Source organism: Ranitomeya imitator, chromosome 5 (genome assembly GCF_032444005.1).
Source record: "Ranitomeya imitator isolate aRanImi1 chromosome 5, aRanImi1.pri, whole genome shotgun sequence".
In the NCBI taxonomy this organism is placed as follows: domain Eukaryota; kingdom Metazoa; phylum Chordata; class Amphibia; order Anura; family Dendrobatidae; genus Ranitomeya; species Ranitomeya imitator.
The window spans coordinates 171,557,042-171,582,643 of record NC_091286.1 but is presented as its reverse complement, the minus strand read 5'-3'; the positions used below and the strand labels follow the sequence as shown (position 1 = coordinate 171,582,643).

The 25,602-nt window shown below is 43.6% G+C and overlaps 1 protein-coding gene across 4 annotated transcripts in view; it reads right to left on the bottom strand.

Moving 5' to 3' along the window:
- PHF10 (PHD finger protein 10) overlaps positions 1-25,602 on the bottom strand; it is a 307,704-nt gene that overhangs the window by 168,477 nt on the left and 113,625 nt on the right. Inside the window, exons 6-7 of one of the 4 annotated variants that reach the window (XM_069769323.1) lie at positions 22,342-22,395; positions 22,118-22,255 (exon numbers count right to left, since the gene is read on the bottom strand). In XM_069769323.1, the coding sequence (XP_069625424.1) occupies positions 22,118-22,255; positions 22,342-22,395 (192 nt within the window). Of the gene's footprint in view, positions 1-22,117; positions 22,259-22,341; positions 22,396-25,602 lie in introns of all 4 variants that reach the window. The other 3 variants (XM_069769322.1, XM_069769324.1, XM_069769325.1) reach the window with 3 other exon arrangements.

The following is a 25,602-nucleotide window of genomic DNA, read 5'->3' as shown; positions in this document are numbered from 1 at the left end:
AATTCATTAGGGGCCCCGGGGGGGTACATTAGGGGGTTAATTGAAAGTAGTGGACAACCCCTTTAATCTTTGAAATTGGGAGTGTTCACAGTCATAATTCCTTTATACGTTTCTTCTAAATTCAACACATATTTCTCTCTTCTTAAAAGGGATACCTGGGACGTAAAAAAAAAAAAAAAAAATAGAACAAACAAAAAAACATGCACCGTATTTTTCAGGCTATAAGACGCACCTAGGTTTTAGAGGAGGAAATTAGAAAAAAATTGAAGCAAAAAATGTGGTCAATTCTTTACTTAATCCCTTTACCCCCAAGGGTGGTTTGCACGTTATGGACCGGGCCAATTTTTACAATTCTGACCACTGTCCCTTTATGAGGTTATAAAACTGGAACGCTTCAACGGATCTTGGCGATTCTGACATTGCTTTCTCGTGACATATTGTACTTCATGATAGTGGTAAAATTTCTTTGATATTACCTGCGTTTATTTGTGAAAAAAATGGAAATTTGGCGAAAATTTTGAAAATTTTACAATTTTCTAACTTTGAATTTTTATGCAATTAAATCACAGAGATATGGCACACAAAATACTTAATAAGTAACATTTCCCACATGTCTACTTTACATCAGCACAATTTTGTAACCAAATTTTTTTTTTTTTCTTATGGGAGTTATAAGGGTTAAAAGTTTACCAGCAATTTCTCATTTTTACAACACCATTTTTTTTTTTAGGGACCACATCTCATTTGAAGTCATTTTGAGGGGTTTATATGATAGAAAATACCCAAGTGTGACACCATTTTAAAAACTGCACCCCTCAAGGTGCTCAAAACCACATTCAAGAAGTTTATTAACCCTTCTGGTGCTTCACAAGAATTTTTGGAATGTTTAAATAAAAATGAATATTCAACTTTTTTTCACAAAAAATTTACTTCAGCTCCAATTTGTTTTATTTTAACAAGGGTAACAGGAGAAAATGGACCCCAAAAGTTGTTGTACAATTTGTCCTGAGTACACCGATACCCCGTATGTGGGGGTAAACCACTGTTTGGGCGCATGACAGAGCTCGGAAGCGAAGGAGCGCCATTTGACTTTTCAATGCAAAATTGACAGGAATTGAGATGGGACGCCATGTTGCGTTTGGAGAGCCACTGATGTGCCTAAACATTGAAACCCCCCACAAGTGACACCATTTTGGAAAGTAGACCCCCTAAGGAACTTATCTAGAGGTGTGGTGAGCACTTTGACTCACAAAGTGCTTCACAGAAGTTTATAATGCAGAACTGTAAAAATAAAAAAAATCATATTTTTCCACAAAAATATTTTTTAGCCCCCAGTTTTGTATTTTCCCGAGGGTAACAGGAGAAATTGGACCCCAAAATTTGTTGTCCAATTTGTCCTGAGTGCGCTGATACCCCATATGTGGGGGGGGAACCACTGTTTGGGCGCATGGGAGGGCTCGGAAGGGAAGGAGCGCCATTTGGAATGCAGACTTAGATGGAATGGTCTGCAGACTTAGATGGAATGGTCTGCAGGCGTCACATTGCATTTGCAGAGCCCCTAATGTACCTAAACAGTAGAAACCCCCCACCATTTTGGAAAGTAGACAACCTAAGGAACTCATCTAGATGTGTTGTGAGAGCTTTGAACCCCCAAGTGTTTCACTACAGTTTATAACGCAGAGCCGTGAAAATAAAAAATCTTTTTTTTCCCCACAAAAATTATTTTTTAGTCCCCAGTTTTGTATTTTCCCAAGGGTAACAGGAGAAACTGGACCCCAAAAGTTGTTGTCCTATTTGTCCTGAGTACACCGATACCCCATATGTTGGGGTAAACCCCTGTTTAGGCACACGGGAGAGGTCGGAAGGGAAGGAGCACTGTTTTACTTTTTCAACGCAGAATTGGCTGGAATTGAGATCAGACGCCATGTCGCGTTTGGAGAGCCCCTGATGTGCCTAAACAGTGGAAACCCCCCAAATTATAACAAACCCTAATCCAAACACACCCCTAACCCTAATCCCAACAGTAACCCTAACCACACCTCTAACCCTAATCCCAACCCTATTCCCAACCGTAAATGTAATGTAAACCCTAACCGTAACTTTAGCCCCAACCCTAACTGTAGCCTTAACCCTAGCCCTAACCCTAATGGGAAAATGAAAATAAATACATTTTTTTAATTTTTCCCTAACTAAGGGGGTGATGAAGGGGAGTTTGATTTACTTTTATAGCGGGTTTTCTAGCGGATTTTTATGATTGGCAGCCGTCACACACTGAAAGACGCATTTTATTGCAAAAAATATTTTTTGCGTTACCACATTTTGAGAGCTATAATTTTTCCATATTTTGGTCCACAGAGTCATGTGAGGTCTTGTTTTTTGCGGGACGAGTTGATGTTTTTATTGGTAACATTTTCGGGCACGTGACATTTTTTTTATCGCTTTTATTCCGATTTTTGTGAGGCAGAATGACCAAAAACCAGCTATTCATGAATCTCTTTTTGGGGAGGAGTTTATACCGTTCCGCGTCTGGTAAAATTGATAAAGCAGTTTTATTCTTCGGGTCAGTACGATTACAGCGATACCTCATTGATATCATTTTTTTTATGTTTTGGCGCTTTTATACGATAAAAACCATTTTATAGAAAAAATAATTATTTTGGCATCGCTTTACTCTCAGGACTATAACTTTATTTTTTTGCTGATGATGCTGTATGGTGGCTCGTTTTTTGTGGGACAAGATGACGTTTTCAGCGGTTACATGGTTATTTATATCTGTCTTTTTGATCGCGTTATTCCACTTTTTGTTCGGCGGTATGATAAAGCGCTGTTTTTTGTCTCTTTCTCACGGTGTTAACTGAAGGGGTTAACTAGTGGGCCAGTTTTATAGGTCGGGTCGTTATGGACGTGGCGATACTAAACATGTGTACTTTTATTGTTTTTTTTTTATTTTGATAAAGAAATGTATTTATGGGAATAATATATATATATTTTTTCATTATTTAGGATTTTTTTTTTTTTTTTTTACACATTTGGAAAATGTTTTAACTTTTTTACTTTGTCCCAGGGGAAGACATCACAGATCGTTGATCTGACAGTTTGCACAGCACTCTGTCAGATCAACGATCTGACTTGCAGTGCTGCAGGCTTACCAAGCGCCTGCTCTGAGCAGGCACTTGGTAAGTCACCTCCCTACCTGCAGGACCCAGATGCCCCGGCCATCTTGGATCCGGGCCTGCTACAGGGAGGGAGGTAGGGAGACCGTCGCAGCAACGCGATCACATCGCGTTGCTCCGGGGGTCTCAGGGAAGCCCGCAGGGAGCCCCCTCCCTGCGCGACGCTTCCCTATACCGCCAGCACACCGCGATCATGTTTGATCGCGGTGTGCCGGGGTGTTAATGTGCCGGGGGCGGGTCGTGACCGCTCCTGGCACATAGTGCCGGATGTCAGCTGCGATAGGCTATGACGTACTATCCCGGGATAGTACGTCATATGTCAGAAAGGGGTTAATATCCCCTATCCTGGTATATATGGTACCCTCATCCCTATCCTGGTATGCATGGCCCCTATCATCCCTATCCTGATATACATGGCCCCTATCATCCATATGCTGGTATACATGGCCCCCTCATTCTTATCCTGGTATGCATGGCCTCCTCATTCCTACCTTGGTATGCATGGCACCATGATCCCTATCCTGGCATGCATGGCCCCCCTCATCCTTATCTTGGTATGCATGGTCCCACCATATAGATCCTGGTCTACATGGCCCCCTCATTCCCTCATTCCCATCCTGGTATGCATAGACCCCCTCATCCCCATCATGGTATACATGGCTTACATGGCTCTCTCATCCCTATCCTCAGGGGGCTTTTTCTTCTCTTCCTTAGTATATGATTGCATTAATCACTTTATTATGTAATAACATGATATAACCCGCTATCTACCTGATCTCTTTCCTAATATGTCTCTTGCACTACTTCTATTTTTATGTTGCATGCAGTATTATGACTTATTATGATTTTTTTTTAATAAACTTGTACATTTTTATATAATTCTTTGGACTTTTGCTTCACATTTTTTCTTGTCTTAATCCTACTTCAGGCAATGAATATAAATTGCTCTTCACTCCAATAGGCGTGGAATGTAGTGAATATTCATTCCCTTTAGTAGCAGCATGAGAATGCACAGCAGCTGCAAGAAGCCAGCGGCTGTGGCTAACCCTGTGCTCGCTATTAAAGAGCAATGAATATTCACTGCTCTCCACGCAGATAGTCCCGGAGTGGGGAGCAGTGAGCATTCGGGCAGCTGTCCTCGGCTTGTAAGCAGCGCATGACGTCACTGCCATGCGCTGCTTACCAGCATTAATCAGCTGCTGGCATCGGTACAAGACGCTGCGAAGGCGCACAGGGAAGGTAAGTATAGTGTTTGCTTCTGATGGGGGCCATGCATACTAGGATGGGAATGAGGGCCCTGCATACCAGAATAAGGATGGGGAACTGAATACCAGGATAGGGATGAGGGGGCCATGCATGCCAGACTAGGGATAAGGGGGACATGCCTACCAGGCTAGGGATGAGGAGGCCATGCATACCAAGGTAGGGATAAGGAGGCCATGCATACCAGGATAGGGATGAGAGGGCCATGCATACCAGAATTGGGATAAGAGGGCCATGCATACCAGGATGGGGATGAGGGGACCATATATACCAGGATAGGTGATATTAACCTCTTTCTGACCTCGGACGGGATAGTACGTCCGAGTTCAGATACCGCGCTTTGATGCAGGGCTCCGGCGGTGAGCTGTTTTGAACAGCTGACATGTGCCCGCAATAGCGGCGGGTGAAATCGTGATTCACCCGCCGCTATTAACTAGTTAAATGCCGCTGTCAAACGCAGACAGCGACATTTAACTACTCATTCCGGCCGCGCGGCCAGAAATGCGCGCATCGCCGATCCCGTCAAATGATCGGGGGTCAGCGATGCTTCTGCATTGTAACCATAGAGGTCCTTGAGAACTCTATGGTTACTGATCCCCGGTACCTGTGAGCGCCACCCTGTGGTCGGCACTCATAGCACCCCTGCAATTCTGCTGCATAGCAGCGATCTGATGATGAGGCTATTGAAGCATGGCAAAAGTTAAAAAAAAAAAAAAAAAAGTTTAAATCACCCCCCTTTCAAAATAAAACAATAAAAAAAAAAAAAAAAATCAAACCTACACATATTTGGAATCGCCGTGTTCAAAATCGCCCGATCAATAAAAAAAGGATTAACCTGATCGCTAAACGGCATAGCGAGAAAAAAATTTGAACCGCCAGAAGTACGTTTTTTGGTCGCCGCGACATTGTATTAAAATGCAATAACGGGCGATCAAAAGAACATATCTGCACAAAAGTAATATCAATAAAAACGTCAGCTCGGCACGCAAAAAATAAGCCCTCACCCGACCCCAGATCACGAAAAATGGAGACGCTACAGGTATCGAAAAATGGTGCAATTTTTTTTTTGCAAAGTTTGGAATTTGTTTTCACCACTTAGATAAAAGATAACCTAGACATGTTAGGTGTCTATGAACTCGTAATGACCTGGAGAATTATAATAACAGGCCAGTTTTATCATTTAGTGAATCGAGTAAAAATGGCAATCAAAAAACAAGTGTGGGATTGCACTTTTTTTGCAATTTCACCACATTTGGAATTTTTTTCCCGTTTTCTAGTACACGACATGCTAAAACCAATGATGTCATTCAAAAGTACAACTTGTTTTGCAAAAAATAAGCCTTCACCTGGCCATATTGACGGAAAAATAAAAAAGTTATGGCTCTGGGAAGAAGGGTAGCAAAAAACGAACACGGAAAACGGAAAATCCGAAGGTCATGAAGGGGTTAAGTACAGAATTAACCACATTCTTTGCTTCAATTTTTTTTTCTAATTTCCTCCCCTAAAACCTTGGTACGTCTTATGGTCCGTAAAAAAAAAAAAAATATTTGTTTTATATCAAGCACTTGCTTGAGAAAGATCCACACTTGGGATTGTAACATCGCCATATGGGCTATTAAAGAGCACCATCTTTCTACGTTATTATGGTGTCATGCCTCAATCTTTTTCGATTTTTTTTTAATATACCGTATATACTCTAGTATACGCCGAGATTTTCAGCCCACTTTTTTGGGCTGAAAGTAAACCTCTCAGCTTATACTCGAGTCATACGCAGGGGTCGGCAGGGGAGCGGAGCTGTGTAATAATACTTACCTGCTCCTGGCGCGGTCCCTGCACGTCTTTTTCCCGGTGCCAGCAGCTTGTTCCTGTAGTGAGCAGTCACATGGTACCGCTTATTACAGTAATGAATATGGACCAGACTCCCATAGTGGTGGAGCCTCATATTCATTACTGTAATGAGCGGTACCATGTGACCGCTCACTACAGGAAGAAGCTGCCGGCGCCGGGGAACAGACGTGCAGGGATCACGCCAGGAGCAGATGAGTATAACGCAGTGCGCTATATTCACATGCTCCCCATTCCACCGTCGGCGCCGCTGCGTCTTCTGCGTACTCTGCAGTGACGCTCAGGTCACAGGGCACGATGACGTGAATAGTGCGCCCCGCTCTCTGCCTGAGCATCACTGCGCAGGACGGAGTAAACAGCGGCGGTCGGCGGTGGAACGGGGAGCAGGTGAATACAGAAAGTACCGGGGGCCTGAGAGGTGAGTATGTGATTTTTTTTTATTTTTTTTTAATCGCAGCAACAGCATATGGGGCAAATATCTGTATGGAGCATCTTATGGGGGCCATGTGCAGCGTTATATGGGGCAATTATCTGTACGGAGCATCTTATGGGGCCATGTGCAGCATTATATGGGGCAAATATCTGTACGGAGCATCTTATGGGGCCATGTGCAGCATTATATGGGGCAAATATCTGTATGGGGCCATGTGCAGCATTATATGGGGCAAATATCTGTATGGAGCATCTTATGGGGCTATGTGCAGCATTATATGGGGCAAATATCTGTATGGGGCCATGTGCAGCATTATATGGAGCAAATATCTCTGGAGCATCTTATGGGGCCATAATCCACATTTGTTCAGCATTGTATGGGGCAAATGTCTGTATGGAGCATCTTATGGGGTCATAATCCACATTTGTGCAGCACTGTATGGGGCAAATGTCTGTATGGAGCATCTTATGGGGTCATAATCAACATTTGTGCAGCATAATATGGGGCATATTTTAATATGGAGCCCATCATAAACTGTATGGAGCATTACATGGGGCGTATTTTGTATGGAGCATCCTATGGGACCATCATGAACTGTATGGAGCATTATATGGGGCTCCTGATTCAATATGGATATTCAAAAACACAACCTACTGATGTCTCAATTAATTTTACTTTTATTGGCATCTATTTTTATTTTTGAAATTCACCAGTAGCTGCTGCATTTTCCACCCTAGGCTTATACTCGAGTCATTAAGTTTTCCCAGTTTTTTGTAGCAAAATTAGGGGGGGGTCGGCTAATACCCGAGTATATACGGTATATATGTGTGTATGTATGTATGTATGTGTGTATGTATGTATGTATGTATGTATGTATGTATGTATGTATGTATGTATGTATATATATATACACACACACAGTCATGGCCAAAAGTATTGACACCCCTGCAATTCTGTCAGATGCGGGATGAGGACCTCACTGAAAATGACCTAATAATCTCCCTGGTCCATGAGCAAGTCCCGTTGTGGGACACCCAGGTTCTGCAGTTTCTCTCATCACACACAGTTGTGTGATCACGGTCAAAAGTGCATTGTCTAACCATTATTTATATTTTTCAACAGTGCTCAAAGTCAAAACACGTTGGCGTTCGAAGAAGGATCGCTTCAACAAGGACCTTGGTCAAGAGAACCGGGTTCCTAGTGGTTCTGGATCAAGGATCCGCAAATACAAATATCACCGCATCCTTGCATTTTTTAGACCAATCCTTGCCCAGAGAACGTAAGTATTTTTTGTGGTATAATGGGTTGTGTCGGATTGCCTAATCTGTATTTTTCTATTCCACAGGAGTTGGCGCTTTACTATTGTAAGTGTTTTGTATTAATGAAGGAGCGGTCCTTCATCAAACAGCCACAGACCCGTCCCAGCCTTCCAGCAGCGCTGCAGCAAGTGGGCCTGCCACACAGGCTGGAGACCAGGAAGCTGATCCATCAGGTGTTCCCCTGTCCCAGTCCTCTGCCTCTTTTTTGGGGGCTCTTCCCGGCAGCGGCAGAGGGCCTCGGACAGGTCACTCATGCCGAGTTTTTGAACTTGAGCGCGGTCTTTCATGATGGACTCAAGGCGATGGGTGACTGACTGGATAGTGCCATAAACCATATGAATACACTTATCTAGGAGGTCACCAAAAGCCTTGACCAAGTGAAAGCCGACCTCCAGAGGTCAGCACATCGTTTTTTCAATCAAATAGAGAAGTGCATGTCGGAACACCTTACTCTTGATCTCCAGCTTAGTGTCATGCAGGCCTGCAATGCTGCTTACGTGCAGGTATTTTCAGCAGACAGTGACGGCATATCCATCGGTGCCAATACTGTCATGCTTGACCTCAATGTCGAGCTCTGCACAACCACCTCCATTCCAAGCGCTGCCGGACACCACTACAGCACCACCACCATGCCGAGCGCTGTTGGACAGCCCACCGCCACCACCATGACAACTAATGCTCCAGCTTGGACCTCCTCCACTGCCACCACCATGCAGCAGCAGGACCCTGGCATGGCCTTCTGCTCCACCACCACAATGTAGCAGGACCCAGGCATGGCCTTCCGCTCAACGAGTACAAAGGACTCTGGCATGGCTGTACGCTCTACGAGCACAATGGACTCTGGTATGGCTCTCCGCTCTACAAGCAAAATGCAGCAGCCGGACCTTGACAGGTCGCCGACCACGACCAGGCCACAACAGATGAGCCCACCGAGGCTCCCCAGACCACGTAAATCCCAAAAAGGGAAACAAAATAAAAAACCACTAACTATCTGTATTCCTCCCCATCACCTCCCAATGTGAGTGTAATGTCAGGTTTGTCTCACCCTTCCAGTGTGTCTCAGGCCTCTCATGTGTCAAGCCCCATCGCCGAACTCCCAGACCCCACTACTTCAATTACCCTTCTCCTGCCACCCCCTGCGTCGTCCACACTTAGCCAGGCCTCACAGCTACACACCACCCAGTTCCGTCACTCTACCACAAGCAGGCGCAGTTAATTTTTTTTTGTTAAAAATTAAATAATAATGTTTTTTGCCCCCAATAATGTTTGGTTATGTGTGTATTTCACCGCAGGCAACACACACCGTGCACCTAATAAAACACTACGCCGCACACTATATTTTTTTGCCAACTCATAGCTCCAGTAGTTATTAAGTACAACACTGCAGGTTTGTGTATTTGGTATATAGTTATGAGGTGGCAAAAAAAATATATAACTTGTATTTTCTCCATAATCTTCAGTTTGATTAATCTGTGTCGCAGACGAAAGAGAAAATAGCGGTACTACAAAGCAGAACTATACTCAACAGGTCATGTGTCATAAATAGAAAGTTCATGATGCACAAAACTCTGCGTCTTGAACTCATTATTTATGACACCTGACCTGGTAAGCAGAGAACTGCCTTGTATAACCTCCATTTTTTCTTCAGTGTACGTAATCTATTTCACACAAACTGAGGAGACGATGGAGGTCATACAAGGCATATCTATACTCACCTAGACATGTGTCAGAAATAGTGAATTCATGAGGCTGTTATTTGTGCATCACGAACTCATTATTTGACACCTGACTTGATGAGTGTAGATCTGCTTTGTATTATACCTCCATCGTCTCTTCACTCTGCGTCCAATAGATATTGCAGAACAGAATCAGGACGTAATGACATCAACTACCTTATCACTAGTGGTTTTTAGAGGAAATGCATAGGAGACTCGGTCAAGATATCAAAACATGAAGTTTATTAACAAAAAATATCAGTAACATTTAAAACATAACTGGTACAGACCCAAACCCAACAGGACATTTTACACAATATTGTCTTGCCATGCCACACGTCCAATATCAGAATCAAAATAGGCAGCAAATTGGTCCCGCATGTGGCCAACTTCAACACTTGAGCAGGTGATGCTGGTAATCTGGCAATGGGTTTGCAACTGGTTCATCCAGTTCAATGTTGGGTCGCTCCTTAGCCATGATGTAATTGTGGAGAACAACACAGGTTTTGACCACCTCATCGACTGTCTCCATTTTTAGATTAATGGCTGTCCCAAGAATGCGCCATTTTGAAACTAGAATCCCAAAGGTACACTCTACTGTTCTTCGGGCCCTGGTCAGCCTGTAGATATAAATCCTTTTAGTGTGTTTCAAGTCCCGACTGGAATATGGCTTCAGTAGGTTTTCACATCTGGAAGGCCTCATCCCCAACCATAACAAATGGCATCGGTAGGCCTTGAGTGTTGGGGAGAGATCGCTGCAGGGAAAAATGAAAATTTTTGCCATACACACGTCGGCCCATATGAGAGTTATTGAAAGTCTGAGTCATTGCCACGGCCAAAAGCTCCAATGTCCACAGAGATGTAGCGACAGTCCGCATCTGCTATTGCCATGAGCACAACAGAAAAATATTTTTTGTAGTTGAAGTACTCCGATCCAGTTCTGGCAGGTTTGATAATGCGTATGTGCTTTCCATCCAGCGCTCCCATACAGTTGGGGAAATCACACACACTCCAGAATTTTTCTGCAATTTCCATCTACATGTCCTCCGTGGGTAGGGAGATAAATTCATCCCAGGGAACGTTCCACAAAGCCCAGCAGGTGTACGCAACTATTCCAGACAGGGTGGAAATTCCAAACCGGTACTGAAAGTGGAGGGATGACAAGCTCTCTCCGGTTGCCAGAAATCTGAAATAAAATGAAAAAATTAAATTACAATCAATTTCAATTATGGTGGTGTTTAGCTAAAGACATGAAGGAAAAAACAAATAATACATGGCAGACCAACAATAATTATGCCAGCTATTTGTTTATAATTATTACGTACCTTAATGTAACCAGGAGACGTTCCTCTGCAGGAATCGCTTTATGGAGCTGGGTCTCCAGTCTCTGGATGGCTCCTTGGACACAACCAAATAAATCCCAAAAATAGAATTAGACATACCTGTAATTCGGTTTCTAGGAACCTTCCACGACGGCATACGGAGGTTGCCTCTTTGCCCTAATGGGGAACAGGAAATATGGAGAGGTTAAAAGGCCCTCCCACTTGCCAGTGACTTATAACTGAAAACCATAGCACCGGTTTACCTTGAATCCCCGATTTTTATCCAGGATATAGGGAGGGAACTACCGCCGTCGTGGAAGGTTCCTAGAAACCGAATTACTGGTAAGTCTATTTCTATTTTCTCAAGTCACCTTCCACGACGGCATACGGAGGAATACCAATTAATTTGGCGCTAGGGAGGGACAACGGCCTGGAGAACTTTCCGGCCGAAGACTAAATCCTTGTTGGGCATTATGTCCAATCTATAATGTTTGGAGAAGGTATGTAATGAAGACCATGTAGCTGCCCTGCAGATTTGTTCTGCTGATGCACCTGCTCTTTCTGCCCAGGAGACTGAAGTAGATCTGGTCGAGTGGGCCTTTATCCCCACTGGAGGTGTCTTGTTTTGAGCAAGATATTCTTCCGCTATAGCTTTCTTAATCCAGTTAGCAATAGTACTTTTTGCTAGGGTGGATTTGATTTAAATCTAACTGATTTAAATCACGATTTAAATCACTAGTCAGTAAGGCTTGATTTAAATCAGTGATTTAAATCAAAGTTTCTACCTAACTGAATTTGACTCCGCAGAGGTCCCAGCCTCTTCTTCACGGCAAAATGTTATAACATGAACAGAGTTGAGAAAAAGACCTTAATCCTATTGTTCTACAAACCTATGAATACAGAATCAACCCCTTCAGTGCCAAGTCCAAGAAGTTAGACAATATGTTTCTGATTGTTTGGAGTGGAATAGATCTGCACAAGAAGAATGTGAATCTAAGTGTGAGGAGGAGGAAGGGCAAGCAGACAAGAAAATAAAAGTGAAACTTTGAGCACAATACTGCAGCATAGCCACAGACAGACAAGTCTGGATCTGTTTGTGTGTACGATCTGAGGTTTATTACATTCTTTCCTTATAATGGCAGCAGGCCGTAAAAGAGACCCAGTTTGGGAATATTTTAATGAAGCTCCTTCGCCTATCGTTAAGGCAGGCATGCGTGCAAAATGCAAACGATGCAACAAAGAGATGCAAGGCCTGGTGGCGCGAATGAGGCAACATCATGAGAAGTGCGGTGATGAAGATGACTGATAGTCGGTCTGGGTGTTGGAAGAGCCTTTCAGGTGAATTGCCGTCAGAGATAGTAGATACAGTTATATGAAAAAGTTTGGGCACCCCTATTAATCTTAAGCTTAATGTTTTATAAAATTGTTTTTTTTTAACAGCTATTTCAGTTTCATATATCTAATAACTGTTGGACACAATAATGTTTCTGCCTTGAAATGAGGTTTACTGTACTAACAGAAAATGTGCAATCTGCATTCAAAGAAAATTTGACAGGTGCATAAGTATGGGCACCCCACCAGAAAAGTGACATTAATATTTAGTAGATCCTCCTTTTGCAAAAATAACAGCCTCTAGTCGCTTCCTGTAGCTTTTAATGAGTTCCCTGATCTTGGATGAAGGTATTTTTGACCATTCCTCTTAAAACAATTCCAGTTCAGTTAAGTTTGATGGTCGCCGAGCATGGACAGCCCTCTTCCAATGATCCCACAGATGTTCAATGATATTCATGTCTGGGGACTGGGATGGCCATTCCAGAACAGTGTAATTGTTCCTCTGCATGAATGCCTGAGTAGATTTGGAGCGGTGTTTTGGATCATTGTCTTGCTGAAAGATCCATCCCCTGCGTAACTTCAACTTTGTCACTGATTCATGAACATTATTGTCAAGAATCTGCTGATACTGAGAGGAATCCATGCGTCCCTCAACTTTAACAAGATTCCCGGTGCCGGCATTGGCCACACAGCCCCAAAGCATGATGGAACCTCCACCAAATTTTACTGTGGGTAGCAAGTGTTTTTCTTGGAATTTTGTTTTTTGGCCACCATGCATAATGCCTTTTTGTATGACCAAACAACTCAATCTTGGTTTCATCAGTCGACAGGACCTTCTTCCAAAAAGAAATTGGCTTCTCCAAATGTGCTTTTGCGTACCTCAGCCAACTCTGTTTGTGGCGTGCTTGCAGAAACGGCTTCTTTCGCATCACTCTTCCATACAGCTTCTCTTTGTGCAAAGTGCGTTGTATAGTTGACCGATGCACAGTGACACCATCTGTAGCAAGTTGATGCTGCAGCTCTCTGGAGGTGGTCTGAGGATTGTTCTTGACTGATCTCACCATTATTCTTCTTTGCCTTTCTGATGTTTTTCTTGGCCTGCCACTTCTGGCCTTAACAAGAACTGTACCTGTGTAAGGACTGAGACTGCATACCTGTTTTTTGTTTTTGCCCTTAGTTCTATTGGATTCTGCCCTTACCCAAGATGGAGTGGCTGGCTTCATGGGGGCCATCTTGTTTCCTGTCTGATACTCCTTGTTTCCTGTCTACTGCATATATAAAGGAACTCTGCACACTATACCTTGCTTGTGTATCTTGTATCTCACTTGCTGCCAAGCTCAAGGACTTGCAACCTGCTTGTTCTTCTACTCCTCGGGATACCCCACTTGCTTCTGGATCTACGTACCACCGGAAAGACTCTGTTACTCTTTACCTGCTCTGCACCCACCTCTGCTACGGTCTGCCCCTCTGCTAGGAGCCAGCCCAGGCTCTGACCTCTGGATACTGCATTGCTGGACTTGTACTTGCACCCTCGGTCTGTACTTCTAATATCTGCATTTTCTTGAGACTGTTTACTTGCTTATCTGTAAAGCTGCAGTTTGCATCAGTTATCTGAAGTTCATCTTCCTACAATATATATATATATATCTTGAACTGTGATATACTGTGTTTGTCGTCATTCTGACTCACATCATCGGTCTCCATAGAACATTAGCATAATCTTATTACAACCTGTGTTCTTCCATTTCCTTACTATGTTCCTCACAGTGGAAATTGACAGGTTAAATCTCTGAGACAGCATTTTGCATCCTTCCCCTGAACAACTATGTTGAATAATCTTTGTTTTCAGATCATTAGACAGTTGTTTTGAGGAGCCCATGATGCCACTCTTCAGAGGAGATTCAAACAGGAGAACAACTTGCAAGTGGCCACTTTAAGTAGCTTTTCTCATGATTGCATACACCTGGCTATGAAGTTCAAAGCTCAATGAGGTTAGAAAACAAAAAAAGTGCTTTAGTAAGTCAGTAAAAAGTAGGTAGGCGTATTTAAAACAAGAACATAAGGGTGCCCATACTTATGCACCTGTCAAATTTTGTTTGAATGCAGATTGCACATTTTCTGTTAGTACAATAAACCTCATTTCAAGGCAGAAACATTACTGTGTCCAACAGTTATTAGATATATGAAACTGAAATAGCTGTTGCAAAAAAAACAATTTTTTATAAAACATTAAGCTTAAGATTAATAGGGGTGCCCAAACTTTTTCATATAACTGTATCTCTCTGCCCAAGAGCATATTTGGGTGGATATGTTCCTTAAGTTGTTGTTCTTTGAACTGCCCTGGTGTCTGATGTGGGCAACTGCAGTCATATTGTCCGAATATACTCGAACGTGATATCCCCTGATGAGATGAACCCCTATTAGAAGGGCTTCCTCTACAGCTTTTAGTTCTCTGTAGTTGGATGACTTTCTGCTTGTTGCCCGGTCCCAGAGACCTTGGAAGGGGGCATCGTTTATCATGGCCCCCCCAGCCTCTCTTGCTGGCATCCGTTGTGGAAAAGGGCTCTAGCTACACAAGTTGAAGCAATATTGGCATTAAGGGCTACCGTAGAAGTCTCCCAAGATTTTTTCAATAAACTTTATTTTCCTGTCCATTGGATCTTTTAATTGTGAGGAGTCTTCGAATGGAAGAGCCATTCTTTTTGCCATTTGCCACTCTTGCCACTTGTGAGTCAACCTTGGGGAATATCCCATCTGGCCGAAACTCCTTCTAAGGGGAATCTGTGTTTCATCTCAGAGGGTATGCTGAGGCGTTTTTCTGGCAGTTCCCACTCTTTGTTAATCATGTCAGTTATATTAGAGTGTACCAGGAATCCTACACGTTTCCCCTAGTTTCAGAGGTCATAGGGGACATAGGTTCTTCCCGTCTACCTGAGGCATAGGAGAGGTCTGATTCAGACTCAGAATCCTCATCCTGAATTTTTCTTTTCTTTGCTGGAGAAAGTGGTGGTGGGGGTGGAGGGGTAAAGGCCGCCAAGGAAGACTGCACCTCTTGCTTGACTAGAGTGCGGATTTCTTCCAATAGGGAAAGTTGCTCTGCTCTGACTATTTTGTCAGTACATGATCTGCAGAGTTTTTTCTTCCATAATGGGGGCAATTTAATATTGCAGATAGCACATTTCCTTTTAATAGAGGTTTTAGGGTAGACTTGTCTCCCTACAACGAGAGGGAGCGAAGTGTCAGAAAAATAAAGATCCCCTAGGTCACCTATCTAAAGATCTCAGTCCCTGCAACACTTACTGTGGCATGGGCAGCGCTGGGCTCTGCAGGCGCAGGGCAGGTACTGCCTTCCATCAGGACAGTCTTATGTGCGATGGTTTCAGGCAGGTTTTTTATACCGTAGTAAAAATCCTGCCCCCAGCGAAGGATGATTCCCTCCTCCCCTTCATGGTCCCGGGTGGAGGAACAGCGTACTGCACGAGGTGCCGCCGGCGGAAGTGCTGCATTGAGCGGCAGAAGAGACCGGAAGTTACGTGCGCGATCACTTCCTGGACGCCGGCAGAGCGCGCAGAGGGAGAGGAGACCGGAGAGCTCGGAGAGGACTCCGGTCGGGATCACTGGCCTGCTTTACCCTCTAGGGGGTGCGGGAAGGCACGGGAACGATCCCGAGGACACCGCAAAGCGGCACGACGGGAGCAGCACAACGAGGGAGGTGAGACACGACCCATGCTGCCCAGCTTTAGAGAGGCAAAGCCCAGTCAGGTCCTGTAGTCGTCGGCCACCACAGTACACGGAACCTCTCTGTCCCATGGGGAACAGGAAAGACACTGGCAGGTGGGAGGGCCTTTTAACCTCTCCGTATTTCCTGTTCCCCATTAGGGCAAAGAGGCAACCTCCGTATGCCGTCGTGGAAGGAGACTAGAGAAAAGTCTTGAGACATCCTGGTATATTCCAGGAAATTGTCCGGGTTGGCATTAAGCTTACCATATAGCGTGTGGTAGGCTCCACGGCTCTCCCGGAGTTCAATAATGGGGTGTCTCAAAAAATGCCTACGCCGTATCCTTCTCTGTCATTCTCTATTTCTTTGTTGCTCCCAAGCAAACGCACAGGCAAGAAACAGCTTGATGCTTATATCCAGGTTGAAATAAAAACTCTCCATGTGAAGATCCATCATGACACAGGATACAGTAGCAAACTTTTAAGATTTCAGCAGTCCAAGGGTCTATATATAGATATCCCATAATACACGCCCACTGTAGTCCCTGTTGTGAATTCTGTGGTTAAGCTCCCTCCTGTGGTCATGAGTGGTACTTCGGCTGGTTCTGTCTATGAGCTTCCTCTGGTGGATGTGAGTGGGGCTGCGGCTTCTGAGTTTCCTTCCTCAGGTGACGAGGTTAAGTCGTTAGGTGCTGCTCTATTTAACTCCACCTAGTTCTTTGTTCCTGGCCTCCAGTCAATGTTCCAGTATTGGTCTTGCTTTCTCCTGGATCGTTCTTGTGGCCTGTCTGCCCTGCATAAGCTAAGTTTTGCTTGTGTTACTTTTGTTTGCTATATTTTCTGTCCAGCTTGCTATATTGGTTTCTCTTGCTTGCTGGAAGCTCTGAGACGCAGAGGGAGCACCTCCGTACCGTTAGTCGGTGCGGAGGGTCTTTTTGCCCCCTCTGCGTGGTTGTTTGTAGGTTTTTGTGCTGACCGCAAAGCTATCTTTCCTATCCTCGGTCTATTCAGTAAGTCGGGCCTCGCTTTTCTTAAGTCTATTTCATCTCTGTGTTTGTATTTTCATCTTAACTCACAGTCATTATATGTGGCGGGCTGCCTTTTCCTTTGGGGAATTTCTCTGAGGCAAGGTAGGCTTATTTTTCTATCTTCAGGGCTAGCTAGTTTCTCAGGCTGTGCCGAGTTGCATAGGGAGCGTTAGGCGCAATCCACGGCTACCTCTAGTGTGGTATGATAGGATTAGGAATTGCGGTCAGCAGAGTTCCCACGTCTCAGAGCTCGTCCTATGTTAGTAACTATCAGGTCACTTTGTGTGCTCTTAACCACTAGGTCCATTGTGGTTCTGAATCACCTGTTCATAACAAGTCCCATTGGCGGTGTCTGTTTATCTAGATTTTTCTCCTGTTAAATTTTCCACCATGCGAACAGAAAACGCAAACGCATGCAAAACGCATAAAAAAGCGTGTAAACGCTGCATTTTTTTAACCGCATGCGTTACCTTATGCGTCTAAAAAACGCTGCGTTTGTACGCGCTTGCATGTGGTTTTTCGTGCACTTGAGGTTGCGGATTAATCGCTGCAGATTGTAATGCAAATGTGAAACTAGCCTAACATAGAAAACTGTATACGGTGTTGTAAATTATTAATAAATGTTTCAGTTAAAAAAAAAAAAAATTGATTGCACACAGTCTGCACACAGATGACAAGTGAGAAAAAAAAAAGAATATTATCCGAATTTTCTGGATGAAACTGACTACTTTTTATACTACATGTGAACCCAGCCAAGGTCTCCTAAGAAAAGTCTATACCAATCCTTAATCTGCGCATGCGCTGTCCACCGTGCCTAGAAGATCAGCGAGATGTTTAAGGTCTTCTCTTATGCGTGCTACCACACAGTTCCTCTGGCTACGCATGCACAGGCTGAGCATAAGTATAGACTTTTACAGTTGTGGCCAAAATAATTGACACCCCTGCAATTCTGTCAGATAATTCTCAGTCTCTTCCTGAAAATGATTGCAAACACAAATTCTTTGTTATTATTACCATCTTCATTTAATTTGTCTTAAATGAAAAAACACAAAAAGAATTGTCCTAAAGCCAAATTGGATATAATTCCACACCAAACATAAAAAAGGGGGTGGACAAAAGTATTGGCACTGTTCGAAAAATCATGTGATGCTTCACTAATTTGTGTAATCAACAGCACCTGTAACTTACCTGTGGCACCTAACAGGTGTTGGCAATAACTAAATCACACTTGCAGCCAGTTGACATGGATTAAAGTTGACTCAACCTCTGTCCTGTGTCCTTGTGTGTACCACATTGAGCATGGAGAAAAGAAAGAAGACCAAAGAACTGTCTGAGGACTTGAGAAACCAAATTGTGAGGAAGCATGAGCAATCTCAAGGCTACAAGTCCATCTCCAAAGACCTGAATGTTCCTGTGTCTACCGTGCGCAGTGTCATCAAGAAGTTTAAAGCCCATGGCACTGTGGCTAACCTCCCTAGATGTGGACGGAAAAGAAAAATTGACAGTAGATTTCAACGCAAGATTGTGCAGATGTTGGATAAAGAACCTCGACTAACTTCCAAACAAGTTCAAACTGCACTGCAGTCCGAGGGTACAACAGTGTCAACCCGTACTATCCGTCGGCGTATGAATGAAAATGGACTGTATGGTAAGAGAGACCCAGGAAGACCCCACTTCTTACCCCGAGACATAAAAAAGCCAGGCTGGAGTTTCTTCCAAAACGTTTTAGGCTTTTTCAGGTAAGTTTTGGCAATGTTCTTTGGTCAGATGAGACAAAAGTAGAGCTTTTTGGGCAAAGGCATCAACAGAGTTTACAGAAGAAAAAAAGAGGCATTCAAAGAAAAAGAACACAGTCCCTACAGTCAAACATGGCGGAGGTTCCCTGATGTTTTGGGGTTGCTTTGCTGCCTCTGGCACTGGACTGCTTGGCCGTGTGTATGGCATTATGAAGTCTGAAGACTACCAACAAATTTTGCAGCATAATGTAGAGCCCAGTGTGAGAAAGCTGGTTCTCCCACAGAGGTCATGGGTCTTCCAGCAGTACAATGACCAAAAACACACTTCAAAAGGCACCAGAAAATGGTTTGAAAGAAAGCACTGGAGACTTCTAAGGTGGCCAGCAATAAGTCCAGACCTGGATCCCATAGAACACCTGTGGAGAGATCTAAAAATGGCAGTTTGGAGAAGGCACCATTAAAATATCAGGGACCTGGAGCAGTTTTCCAAAGAAGAATGGTCTAAAATTCCAGCAGAGCATTGTACGAAACTCATTGATGGTTACCGGAAGCGGTTGGTCGCAGTTATTTTGGCTAAAGGTTGTGCAACCAAGTATTAGGCTGAGGGTGCCAATACTTTTGTCTGGCCCATTTTTGGAGTTGTGTGTGAAATGATCAATGTTTTGCTTTTTGCTTCATTCTCTTTTGTGTTTTTTGATTTAAGACAAATTAAATGAAGATAATACCAAAGAATTTGTGATTGCAATCATTTTCAGGAAGAAACTGAGTATTATGTGACAGAATTGCAGGGGTGTCAATTCTTTTGGCCACAACTGTAGATGCTACCCGCATGTGCCCCCGCCCTTTTGTGGGAGACTCAGTGCTTTATGGAGACAAACATTACTGCGCAGGACCAATATTTAAGATAGAGACAGGTGACTGACAGATCAGAGACCAGTCATTCAAACAGAGGCAGCCGGAGGGGCCAAAACAATAAGGGTATGTGTCCACGTTCAGGATTGCATCAGGATTTGGTCAGGATTTTTCATCAGTATTTGTAAGCCAAAACCAGGAGTGGGTGATAAATGCAGAAGTGGTGCATATGTTTCTATTATACTTTTCCTCTAATTGTTCCACTCCTGGTTTTGGCTTACAAATACTGATGAAAAATCCTGACCAAATCCTGATGCAATCCTGAACGTGGACACATACCCTAAAGGTACCGTCACATTAAGCGATGCTGCAGCGATATAATCTAATAATAATCTTTATTTTTATATAGCGCTAACATATTCCGCAGCGCTTTACAGTTTGCACACATTATCTTCGCTGTCCCCGACGGACTCACAATCTACATTCCCTATCTGTATGTCTTTGGAATGTGGGAGGAAACCGGAGTACCCGGAGGAAACCCACGCAAACACAGAGAGAACATACAAACTCTTTGCAGATGTTGTCCTTAGTGGGGTTTGAACCCAGGACTCCAGCGCTGCAAGGCTGTAGTGCTGCGCTGCAAGGCTGTAGTGTAGGGCTGTAGTGTAGATGTTGATCGCTGCAGCATCGCTGTTTAGTCGCTGGAGAGCGGTCACACAGACAGCTCTCCAGCGACCAACGATGCCGAAGTCCCCGGGTAACCAGGGTAAACATCGGGTTACTAAGCGCAGGGCCGCGCTTAGTAACCTGATGTTTATCCTGGTTACCATTATAAATGTAAAAAAAAAAAAAAAAACATACTACATACTTACATTCCGGTGTCTGTCGCGTCCCCCGGCGTCAGCTTCCCTGCACTGTGTAAGCGCCGACCGTAAAGCAGAGCGGTGACGTCACCGCTGTGCTCTGCTTTACGGCCGGCGCTGACACAGTGCAGGGAAGCTGAAGGCGAGGGACGCGACAGACACCGGAATGTAAGTATGTAGTGTTTTTTTTTTTTTTTTTTTTTTTTTTACACTTACAATGGTAACCAGGGTAAATATCGGGTTACTAAGCGCGGCCCTGCACTTAGTAACCCGATGTTTACCCTGGTTACCAGTGAACACATCGCTGGATCGGCATCACACACGCCGATTCAGCGATGTCAGCGGGTGATCCAGCGACAAAATAAAGTTCTGGACTTTCAGCAACGACCAGCGATGTCACAGCAGGATCCTGATCGCTGCTGCGTGTCAAACACAACGATATCGCTATCCAGGACGCTGCAACGTCACGGATCGCTATCGTTCTAAAGTTGCTCAGTGTGACGGTACCTTAAGAAAAGACTTTGCTCATAGACCCGCCCTGATGCAAAAAGACATGACTACAGAAAAGCTTTAAATACTCATTACTCAAGAACCACAAAACTGATTTATTCATTTTTATCATTATTACAGCACTACTATGGCTCTGTCTGCAATTTACAAAGCAAAATGCTTCTGACATGTTCTTTTTAACCCTGTATGACCCTTCTGTTTATGACTGGGCAACATCATGAAGGGTAAAAAGTAAACGCCCCCCGTGAAGAATCTATGTTAATGCCCCTTTGGTTATATTGGAAATTAGCAATAAGGTTTGCAAGCTAATGTCTCCGCAACAGAGTTGAAAAATAAAAAATGTGTTTTATTCAGATCTTCAAGCACTTCAGTATGATGTGGCCAGTGTAGCTTTTAAAAGTGGTGGAAGGTTATCTTTAAGGGTATGTGCACACGTTCAGGATTTTGCAGCGCTTTGGATACAGCACATGTCCACAGCGTTCAATGTGCTGCCGTCTATTGAACACAGGTGAATCAGCATGTGTTCACTGAACTGTGTGGATTCACTGCATCCAATACATTGTATGGGTGAAATTTATCTTGCTTAGGCTTGCGTCTCTGCAAGATAAATAGACGCGCTGCCGTCTGGAGAGATGCGCCGCATGTCCGTCTCCACAAGCTGCAGGCGTCTGTGCACGGGATTTATTGAAAACCCATCCACTATGCTGTAACAGCTGGACACTGCAGGTTGGATGCTGCACAAGTACGCAGCATTTAACCTGCAGCACATACCCTCAAAGGGAATCTGTCAATAGGATCAACTCCTGTAAGCTGCATATGGGCATGTACAAGGTCATAAAAAGTTGAAAAAAGGATACCTTAAAATGTGCAATCTGATGACTTATCTAAATTTTACAAAGTTGTGCTGCTTTTTTTGGCTTCGTACAGAGTGAAAAAAGAGTAGATTTTATAGGCCAAGCTATTTATAATTAGTCAAATTTCACATTTTTAAAATAAAAGCTCATCTCACATGTGTTTGTAGGTCGAAATAAGCTCGTCTCTCCTCCATCCTTTCACGATTTAAGTTGCTGTTAAATTCTGCGGCTTTCTTGGCAGCTTTTTTTATATATTCTGGTACTTTACTCGCTTCTACCTTTTGTGTGTTTTGCTGCTGCAAAATAAAATTTTTATTAACGATCATTTAAATCACACAATTTAAGGTAAAAATTAAATTTACAGTAAAACTTTCATTACTTTCCCTGTTTCATCCTGATCACATACTTCATTCTGAATCTCTTCAGTAGTTATCTGTTATGAAAAAATATTGGTGTAAAAGGTTTGTGCAGTAGTTGTATAATAAACCACTAGAAATGTATAAAAAAAAAAAAAATCAGAGCCTGGCTGTGTGGCTGGATATGATTTCATCTTAACCCCATGGTGACCGGGCAACATTTATTAAATCTAACCACTGTCACTTTATAAGGTAATAACTCTGGAACGCTTCAACAGATCCCATTGATTTTGAGATTTTTTTTGTGACATTATACTTTATGATAATAGTAAATTTATGTCAATATTTTCTGTGTTTATTTATAAAAATATCAAAGACTTCACAAATTTTTTTTTTTAAAATTGCAATTTTCCAACTTTGAATGATTATCGCTTTAACCCCAAGGGTGTTTTGCACGTTAAAGACCAGGCCAATTTTTACAATTCTAACCACTGTCACTTTATGCGGTAGTAACTAACTCTGGAACGCTTCAACGGATCCAGTTATTCTGAGAATGTTTTCTCGTGTCATATTGTACTTCATGTTAGTGGTAACATTTTCTTTGATACAACATGCGTTTATTTGTGAAAAAAACAGAAATTTGGAGTAAACTTTGAAAGTTTTGCAATTTTCCAACTTTGAATTTTCATGCCCTTAAATCGCAGAGATAAGTCACACAAAATACGGTACTTAAGTAACATTTTCCACATGTCTACTTTACATCAGTACAATTTTGGAACCAAATTTTTCTTTGTTAGGGAGTTATAAGGGTTAAAAGTTGACTAGCAATTTCTCATTTTTACAACACCATTTTTTTTTTTTTAGGGACTTCACATTTGAAGTCACTTTGAGGGGTCTATATGATAGAAGATACCCAAAAGTGACACCATTCTAAAAACTGCACCCCTCAAGGTGCGGAAAACCAAGAAGTTTATTAACCTTTCCGCTGCTTCACAGGAATTTTTGGAATGTTTAAAAAAATAAAAAATGAACATTTAACTCTTTTTCACAATTTTTTTTTACTTCAGATCCAATATTTTTATTTTCCCAAGGGTAACAGGAGAAATTGGACCCCAAAAGATGTTGTGCTATTGGTCCTGAGTACGCTGATACCCCATATGTTGGTTCCCAGCAGGGCTGAACTGCGGTGACCTCAGTGAGATCCCTGCCAACACTGAGGTCACCGCAGTTCATTTGCCGTCTGGGAATGCAGCCTCAGTGACTGGAAGTAACCTCGATGATGTCACCATCGGTCACTGATGCTGCGCTCGCAGAAGCTCAGTCACTAGTGGTTCTCAGCCTGGAACAGCCATTTGCAGCATTTCTCAGTGTTTCACGCAATCAGATTGCCTGAAACGCTGATGTCCAGCCTATGCTTGGTGCTATAAGAGCACCGAACATAAGCTGGGGCTTAGCAATGTCTGGATCACCAAGGCCTGTTCTGAATGGTGCAATCAACAGAGCGCACAACAGAGCGCACAGACGCACTGTAACCTGGCAGTGACTGCCCTGTACTTCCTCATACTAGCTGCGGATTGTACAGGTGCCACAGAAGACTGTGATATCACAATAGCTGCTGTTGCCTGTGCTCATTTTTCTGCTGAAAAGAAGAAGAGTTCCTGATCCTTGCCGGATCTTTCTTAATCCACCCCAATCTCTGCCCCCCCTCCCTTCTGCAGCCGAGCGCTGATTAGTACTTGATCGCTCGATTTTTGGCAGGTTTTTTCTTTTTTTTGTGCATCCTGCAGCTGCCAAACGCTGATCAGTGACGCAAATCACTGATCAACGTCTGTGCTCGCGGTTTTCCAGGTCTTATTTTTGTTCCTGTCTTTTCCACCCCACTCTTTTGCACCGTACGTGCATCCTGCAGCTGCTAATTGTCGATCAGTGACACAAATCACTGGTACGCACTTGTGCTCACTGTTTTCCACAACTTTTTTTTTCTCTCCACAAACAATTTTTTTCTCTACCCCCTTTGCACCAGTGTGTGAGTCCTACAGCCGCCGATCAGACGTATACCACCGATTAGCACCAGCGCTCATTTTTGGCAAGAACTTTTTTATCCTTTCTTTTTTTTATTATTCCCTTTTTACAACACATCCGTGAAAAATCTTTTTTCGGGGCATGTGTCGCGTTGATAAATAGTGTCCTTGCGTATTCCCCTTTTGTAACACACTCTGTACCTTTTTTGCGCCTTACCTTTTTTTCCAGTTTGCGGGACCACCACTTGGAAATGCTAACCTGGTACAATACAAGCACCTTCGGTTCCGGAAGTACTGGGGCCCCTCCTTCCTTAGGGCCAAATATCGGGACCTTAACCACTACCTCCTGGAACTGAAGGTATTACGTACTGGTGTGGTGTGCACATTGTGACAGCAGGAAAGCGCTGAGCATTGCCATTTGTACGATGTGCATGGCCAGCCTTTTGTACCACACCTTGGTCTTTCTCAAAGCACTGCTCGGTTGGAGGAGTTGATCAGAGAGAACAACGCCCCCCCCCCCAATGTTTTTGTTGTACCACAGAGTACACAGTCCGGTCGGCAGACCTGTGCAGAGGCACCTCGTACAGTGCTGAGGGCGCTGCCATGACCGTGTATGGTGGTCAAGAGAAGGACATCCCTCTTGTCCTTGACTACCAGCAGGTGGTCGCTGCATTGGGCTCTGCTGTCACCCCTTCTGAGCATCTGCATCGAGGGGTTCAAGAGAGGCCTGGATGTCTTCCTGGAGCAGAACAATATTGTATCATACAATTATTAGGTTCTGTAGAAGGACGTAGATCTGGGGATTTATTATGATGGAATATAGGCTGAACTGGATGGACAAATGTCTTTTTTCGGCCTTACTAACTATGTTACTATGTATGTTACTATGTTACTATGTTACTATGCCCAAGTGGCATTTTCGGGAGGCCTCTCTAATTTTTGCGGACAGTACCACAGGCTGTGGTACCTCGCGCAGAGAGGGATTTGAAGAGTGGGATGCTGGTATAAAAGTTATTAGTGTAGAGGTGATAACCTATTTACATGATTGTCTAAGGATCACTTCCGTCTGTCTGTCTGTCACGGTTATTCGTTCGCTGATTGGTCTCGGCAGCTGCCTGTCATGGCTGCCACGATTAATCAGCGATGGGCACAGTCCGATTAGTCCCTCCCCTACTCCCCTGCACTCACTGCCCGGCGCCCGCTCCGTGATCCCCTCCACTCACACAGGGTTAATGGCAGCGGTAACGGCCCGCGGTGTAATGC